The sequence below is a fragment of the Heterodontus francisci genome, chromosome 24 (genome assembly GCF_036365525.1).
Source record: "Heterodontus francisci isolate sHetFra1 chromosome 24, sHetFra1.hap1, whole genome shotgun sequence".
NCBI classification, from domain to species: domain Eukaryota; kingdom Metazoa; phylum Chordata; class Chondrichthyes; order Heterodontiformes; family Heterodontidae; genus Heterodontus; species Heterodontus francisci.
In genome coordinates, this window is record NC_090394.1 from 42836327 (window position 1) to 42844501 (window position 8175).

Below are 8175 nucleotides of genomic sequence, written 5' to 3' on the forward strand. Positions count from 1 at the left end.
CACAGATCTGGTACAGTGTTTTAAAACAAAAAGTTCCTTCTAATCTCTTATCTGTTAATGACTCATTAATCTTAAACCTGTGTCAACTAGTTCTGTCAAGTGGTCTGCTCCCACTTACATTAATCTATCTATAAATATTCCCATTCATCAACAGTGAAGATTTTGCTGGTTGGTTTCCTCAGAGATCCTCAATGAAGGTGTGGGCTCTTAGAACGAAGAAATAAAAAATGATGAAAGGATTTTCAGTGTAAATGTGTTTGAGCACTACTCAGTGGTGCAGAAGATTGGCACAGTGCAGCTTCACCTCTCGGGTCGTAGTTGAAATCCAGCCCAATATAATGGTTGAAAGTTTGCTGCCTCAACCAAATGTAAGCGACTTAAATGAAATGAGCTCAATTCAATTTCTTGTCAGAGAGTGGGGGTAAAACTCAATGTTAATTGATAATCTCAACCAGGACGATCTTAGGTTGGCTGGTGTTGGAAGTGAAAATGTCACCCTGTTGCATAAGGGCTGAGAGTCTTCTGTCAGCATCACAGTGAGGGCTTTATACTACACTAGCATGATGACTCCTGGATTACTGCAAGCAAAATCCTAGCTACTTGTGCACTTTTCTAGTGATGTCATAGGTCAAGAGAATTTGGTTCTCATCCTTTGCAGTTTTTAACTTCAGCAAGATATCTGTTCATACAAAACAAAATATCATTCAAGATACCTAACATTACAGGAATCTTCATGTGGTAAAGTATTTTATTTTAGGTCCTTCTACACTATCCCAGTAAACACTCTCAACTCAATTGCAGTATGAGTTAGATAGAGAGAAAAAACTATCTCCATATTATTCTATCAACCACTCCCAGGGCAGGTAAAAACACAGCAAACAGCTCCCTCCACATTGTCTTATCAATATTCCATAATTCCAATCTCATGAGAACAGGCCATACTGCACCAGTCTAATAAAAACACATACAAATTAGGAACAGGAGTAAACCACTCGCCCCTTCGAGCCTGCTCCGCCATTCAACAAGATCATGGCTGATCTGATTGTAATCTCAGCTCCACATTCCCGCCCAATAACTTGTCACCCCCCTTGCTTATCAAAAATCATTTTCATTTTCTGCACCAATCTTCCATGCCTCACAGAATGAGGTCATTAATTCAGACAAAATTAACTGTGTTTTACATTTCAGAGACACTCTTGATAGCAATTGGGTGAAGATTGAATCAAACCATTTTCATCTAAGTGTCCCCAGCTAAAAGAAAGATGAGATATTCAGTTCAGTTCAGTTCTCAGAGAAGATCGCCCATCTGCCCCTTCCAAATCCTGCACCGTCCAACCCACACTTTCCAAACACTGCACCGCCCAGCCCAACTTCTCCAAACCCTGCACCGCCCAGCCCACACTCCCCAAACCCTGCACCACCCAGCCCACACTCTCCAAACCCTGCACCACCCAGCCCACACTCTCCAAACCCTGCACCACCCAGCCCACACTCTCCAAAACCTGCACTGCCCATCCCATACTCTCCAAACCCTGCACCGCCCAGCCCAACTTCTCCAAACCCTGCACCACCCAGCCCACACTCCCCAAACCCTGCACCACCCAGCCCACACTCTCCAAACCCTGCACCACCCAGCCCACACTCTCCAAAACCTGCACTGCCCATCCCATACTCTCCAAACCCTGCACTGCCCAGCCCACACTCTCCAAACCCTGCACTGCCCAGCCCACACTCTCCAAACCCTGTAGCGCCCAGGCCACTCTCTCCAAACCTTGCACTGCCCAGCCCACACTCTCCAAACCCTGTACCGCCCAGCCCACACTCTCCAAACCCTGCACCGCCCAGCCCACACTCTCCAAACCCTGCAGTGCCCAGCCCACACTCTCCAAACCCTGTACTGCCCAGCCCACACTCTCCAAACCCTGCAACGCCCAGCCCACACTCTCCAAACCCTGCACCGCCCAGCCCACACTCTCCAAACCCTGCACCGCCCATCCCATACTCTCCAAACTCTGCACCGCCCAGCCCACACTCTCCAAACCCTGCACCGCCCAGCCCACACTCTCCAAACCCTGCACTGCCCGGCCCACACTCTCCAAACCCTGCACCGCTTAGCACATACTCTTCAAACCCTGCACCGCCCAGCCCTGTACCATCCAGCCCACACTCTCCAATGCCTGCACCGCCCAGCCCACACTCTGCACTGCCCAGCCCTGCACCATCCAGTCCACACTCTCCAATCCCTGCACCGCCCAGCCCACACTCTCCAAATCCAGCACCGCCCAGCCCATACTCTCCAAACCCTGCACTGCCCAGCCCACACTCTCCAAACCCTGCACCGCCCAGCACATACTCTTCAAACCCTGCACCGTCCAGCCCTGTACCATCCAGCCCACACTCTCCAATCCCTGTACCGCCCAGTCCACCCTCTCCAAACCCTGCACCGCCCAGCCCACACTCTGCAAACCCTGCACTGCCCAGCCCTGCACCATCCAGCCACACTCTCCAATCCCTGTACCGCCCAGCCCACACTCTCCAAACCCTGCACCGCCTATCCCATAATTTCCAAATCCTGCACTGCCCAGCCCTGCACCATCCAGCCCACACTATCCAAACCCTGCACTGCCCAGCCCACACTCTCCAAACCCTGCACCGCCTATCCCATAATTTCCAAATCCTGCACTGCCCAGCCCTGCACCATCCAGCCCACACTCTCCAAACCCTGCACTGCCCAGCCCACACTCTCCAAACCCTGCACTGCCCAGCCCTGCACAATCCAGTCCACACTCTAAAAACCTTGCACTGCCCAGCCCACACTCTCCAAACCCTGCACTGCCCAGCCCTGCACCATCCAGCCCACACGCTCCAAACCCTGCACTGCCCAGCCCACACTCTCCAAACCCTGCACCGCCCAGCCCACATTCTCCAAATCCTGCACTGCCCAGCCCTTTACCAACCAGCCCACACTCTCCAAATCCTGCACCGCCCATCCTATACTCTCCAAACCCTGCACCACGCAGCCTACAATCTACAAACCCTACACCGCCCAGCCCATACTCTCCAAACCCTGCATCGCCCAGCCCACACTCTCCACACCCTGCACCATCCAGCCCACACTCTACAAACCCTGCACCACCCAGCCCATACCCTCCAAACCCTGCACCATCCTGCCCATACTCTCCAAATCCTGCACTGCCCAGCGTATACTCTCCAAACCCTGCACTGCCAAGCCCTGTACCATCCAGCCCACACTCTCCAAACCCTGCACCGCCTATCCCATACTCTCCAAATCCTGCACTGCCCAGCCCTGCACCATCCAGCCCACACTATCCAAACCCTGCACTGCCCAGCCCTGTACCATCCAGCCCACACTCTCCAAACCCTGCACTGCCCAGCCCACACTCTCCAAACCCTGCACTGCCCAGCCCTGCACAATCCAGTCCACACTCTCCAAACCTTGCACTGCCCAGCCCACACTCTCCAAACCCTGCACTGCCCAGCCCTGCACCATCCAGCCCACACTCTCCAAACCCTGCACTGCCCAGCCCACACTCTCCAAACCCTGCACCGCCCAGCCCACATTCTCCAAATCCTGCACTGCCCAGCCCTTTACCAACCAGCCCACACTCTCCAAACCCTGCACCGCCCAGCCCACACTCTCCAAACCCTGGACTTCCCAGTCCACCCTCTCCAAACCCTGCAACGCCCAGCCCACACTCGCCAAATCCTGCACTGCCCAGCCTACACTCTCCAAACCCTGCAACGCCCAGCCCACACTCTCCAAACCCTGCAACGCCCAGCTCACACTCTCCAAACCCTGCACCGCACAGCCCACACTCTCCAAACCCTGCAACGCCCAGCCCACACTCGCCAAATCCTGCACTGCCCAGCCCACACTCTCCAAACCCTGCAACGCCCAGCCCACACTCTCCAAACCCTGCAACGCCCAGCTCACACTCTCCAAACCCTGCACCGCCCAGCCCACACTCTCCAAACCCTGCACCATCCAGCCCACACTCTCCAAACTCGGCAACTCCCAGCCCACACTCGCCAAATCCTGCACTGCCCAGCCCACACTCTCCAAACCCTGCAACGCCCAGCCCACACTCTCCAAACCCTGCAACGCCCAGCTCACACTCTCCAAACCCTGCACCGCCCAGCCCACACTCTCCAAACCCTGCACCATCCAGCCCACACTCTCCAAACTCGGCAACTCCCAGCCCACACTCTCCAAACCTTGCACTGCCAAGCCCTGTACCATCCAGCCCACACCCTCCAAACCCTGCAACGCCCAGTCCACACTCTACAAACCCTACACCGCCCAGCCCACACTCTCCAAACACTGCACCGCCGAGCCCACACTCTCCAAACCCTGCAACGCCCAGCCCATACTCTCCCAACCCTGCATCGCCCAGCCCACACTCTCCAAACCCTACACCGCACAGCCCACACTCTCCAAACCCTGCACCACCCAGCCCACACTCTCCAAACCCTGCACCACCCAGCCCACACTCTCCAAACCCTGCACCATCCAGCCCACACTATCCAAACCCTGCACTGCCCAGCCCTGTACCATCCAGCCCACACTCTCCAAACCCTGCACTGCCCAGCCCACACTCTCCAAACCCTGCACTGCCCAGCCCTGCACAATCCAGTCCACACTCTCCAAACCTTGCACTGCCCAGCCCACACTCTCCAAACCCTGCACTGCCCAGCCCTGCACCATCCAGCCCACACTCTCCAAACCCTGCACTGCCCAGCCCACACTCTCCAAACCCTGCACCGCCCAGCCCACATTCTCCAAATCCTGCACTGCCCAGCCCTTTACCAACCAGCCCACACTCTCCAAACCCTGCACCGCCCATCCTATACTCTCCAAACCCTGCACCACGCAGCCCACAATCTACAAACCGTCACCGCCCAGCCCATACTCTCCAAACCCTGCATCGCCCAGCCCACACTCTCCAAACCCTGCACCACCCAGCCCACACTCTACAAACCCTGCACCACTCAGCCCATACCCTCCAAACCCTGCACTGCCCAGCCCACACTCTCCAAACCCTGCACCGCCCAGCCCACATTCTCCAAATCCTGCACTGCCCAGCCCTTTACCAACCAGCCCACACTCTCCAAACCCTGCACCGCCCATCCTATACTCTCCAAACCCTGCACCACGCAGCCCACATTCTCCAAATCCTGCACTGCCCAGCCCACACTCTCCAAACCCTGCAACACCCAGCCCACACTCTCCAAACCCTGCACTGCACAGTCCATACTCTCCAAACCCTGCACCACCCAGCACACACTCTCCAAACCCTGCACTGCCCAGCCCACACTCTCCAAACCCTGCACCGCCCAGCCCACATTCTCCAAACCCTGGACTTCCCAGTCCACCCTCTCCAAACCCTGCAACGCCCAGCCCACACTCGCCAAATCCTGCACTGCCCAGCCTACACTCTCCAAACCCTGCAACGCCCAGCCCACACTCTCCAAACCCTGCAACGCCCAGCTCACACTCTCCAAACCCTGCACCGCACAGCCCACACTCTCCAAACCCTGCAACGCCCAGCCCACACTCGCCAAATCCTGCACTGCCCAGCCCACACTCTCCAAACCCTGCAACGCCCAGCCCACACTCTCCAAACCCTGCAACGCCCAGCTCACACTCTCCAAACCCTGCACCGCCCAGCCCACACTCTCCAAACCCTGCACCATCCAGCCCACACTCTCCAAACTCGGCAACTCCCAGCCCACACTCGCCAAATCCTGCACTGCCCAGCCCACACTCTCCAAACCCTGCAACGCCCAGCCCACACTCTCCAAACCCTGCAACGCCCAGCTCACACTCTCCAAACCCTGCACCGCCCAGCCCACACTCTCCAAACCCTGCACCATCCAGCCCACACTCTCCAAACTCGGCAACTCCCAGCCCACACTCTCCAAACCTTGCACTGCCAAGCCCTGTACCATCCAGCCCACACCCTCCAAACCCTGCAACGCCCAGTCCACACTCTACAAACCCTACACCGCCCAGCCCACACTCTCCAAACACTGCACCGCCGAGCCCACACTCTCCAAACCCTGCAACGCCCAGCCCATACTCTCCCAACCCTGCATCGCCCAGCCCACACTCTCCAAACCCTGCACCACCCAGCCCACACTCTCCAAACCCTACACCGCACAGCCCACACTCTCCAAACCCTGCACCACCCAGCCCACACTCTCCAAACCCTGCACCACCCAGCCCACACTCTCCAAACCCTGCACCACCCAGCCCTGTTCTATCCAGCCCATACTCTCCAAACCCTGCACTGCCCAGCCCTGTGCCATCCAGCCCACACTCTCCAAACCCTGCACCATCCTGCCCATACTCTCCAAACCCTGCACTGCCAAGCCCTGTACCATCCAGCCCACACTCTCCAAACCCTGCACCATCCTGCCCATACTCTCCAAACCCTGCACTGCCAAGCCCTGTACCATCCAGCCCATACTCTCCAAACCCTGCACTGCCAAGCCCTGTACCATCCAGCCCACACTCTCCAAACTCTGCAGCATCCAGCCCACACTCTCCAAACCCTGCACTGCCCAGCCCTGCCCCCTGCAACTCCATACTTCAGCACCAGCAGGAGAACCATACCCTCCCTATCATGCCTGAACACTGGATGGGTGGAATTGTACTCCATCACACCTCAGGAATGGAAGATAGAACCGTACCCCAGCACACCTCAGCACCAGAGAAGAGGGGAGAAAACCATATGGAACCAAAGACAAACAAGGAATGCTGTCATTTATCGTGGATTGACATCCACAGGCACCAATGAGATGGATGCTTCTCATTCTGGAATGTTCCTAGCAGTGCACAAATTGTCATGCAGATAAGTGCAGCCTCAGCCCAGTTACATATCATAAAACAGCTGCTGATCACAGAACTGCTGATTGTGTTAATGGCTCCTGCTCTTGGGCTGGCATCCTGCAGCTCATTCATTATCGTTAGTGTCCCAGACAGCCCTGAAACAATGAACACAGAAATAGTCGCTTAATTACTGCTGGGAGAGGATGATGGAGAGAATGAGGGACCATGGAGTGACTGTGTCAAAGCCAAACAGCCTGCAGGGATCGGGGCCTGGTCACAGGCTGTTTTATTCACTTTATAGCGATCACAAAACATTGGCTGGGGACAAATAAGGCCTAACAAGAAGCAGTGCAAACAACCTCAGATGGAGTAGCTGTTTTGGATGTATACTGCATGAGGCCTGCGAAGCCAATTAAAGCAGGCTCACAGCTCCACCACTGTTCAGTTCCCTCTCCTAGCATGAGGGTGCTGACTCTTGCCAACGCCACAGGCAGGGTTGCCATCTCTGGTTAGATGTATCCCCTAGTGGTATCATTACATGACTGAGTGCTTCAAACTGCTTCATCTGTACTCTCCCATCACTGGTCACCCAGCAGCTCTATCTTCGGGATGCCAATCGGAAAGTGAACACACTCTGCGCCACGCAAGAATGATCCAATCGGGTAACAGCCAAATAGCCTTTTATTCCCTTCTTCAATATTTTTAGATGTAGCAAACAATATTTTTCCAAGAAAAAGACACACAGTTGTTTTCATGTTCCTATGAATTTTCTCCTAGGCTGCTTGCAGCAGTGTCTGAGCGATTATTGTTAAAATCATGGAGGCTCCAGGACAATCCAGGAGGGTTAGCATCACGAGCTACAGTTCCTCAGCTGCTTCCCATCCTTGGGTCACTTCCAGGATTAGTCATCTACCCGGCAATTTGGAAAATTGCCCAGGTATGTCCTGTACACAAAAAGCAGGACAAATCCAACCCGGCCAATTACCACCCCATCAGTCTACTCTCAATCATCAGTAAAGTGATGGAAGGTGTCATCAACAGTGCCATCAAGCGGCACTTTCTTAGCAATAACCTGCTTAGTGATGCTCAGTTTGGGTTACGCCAGGGCCACTCAGCTCCTGACCTCATCACAGTGTTGCTTCAAACAGAGAGAAAAGAGCTGAACTCCAGAGGTGAGGTGAGAGTGACTGCCCTTGACATCAAGTCAGCATTTGACCGAGTTTGGTATCAAGGAGCCCTAGCAAAACTGGAGTCAATGGGAATCAGGGGGAAAACTCTCCATTGGTTGGAGTCATACCTAGTACAAAGCAAGATGGTTGTGG

At 55.1% G+C, this 8175-nt stretch overlaps 1 protein-coding gene across 1 annotated transcript; it reads right to left on the reverse strand.

The window, feature by feature from the left end:
* Positions 1–596: 596 nt before the first annotated feature.
* Positions 597–6610, reverse strand: LOC137383612 (spidroin-1-like). Its single transcript, XM_068056766.1, has 3 exons — positions 4912–6610; positions 3359–4522; positions 597–679 (listed from the first exon to the last, which is right to left on the reverse strand). The coding sequence occupies exons 1-3, from the start codon at positions 6608–6610 to the stop codon at positions 597–599; spliced, it is 2946 nt and encodes a 981-aa protein (XP_067912867.1).
* Positions 6611–8175: the final 1565 nt, after the last annotated feature.

Bases quoted from the DNA above. Each gene is read 5' to 3' on its own strand.
- LOC137383612 (XM_068056766.1), bottom strand. From the start codon at position 6,610: ATGGAGTTGCAGGGGGCAGGGCTGGGCAGTGCAGGGTTTGGAGAGTGT. The intron at 4,523-4,911 runs GTTTGTAGATTG...TGGATGGTGCAG, and splicing joins GTATGGGCTGGGCGGTGACG to GGTTTGGAGAGTGTGGGCTG. The intron at 680-3,358 runs GTACAGGGCTGG...TTGTATGAACAG, and splicing joins TGGAGAGTGTGGGCTGGATG to ATATCTTGCTGAAGTTAAAA.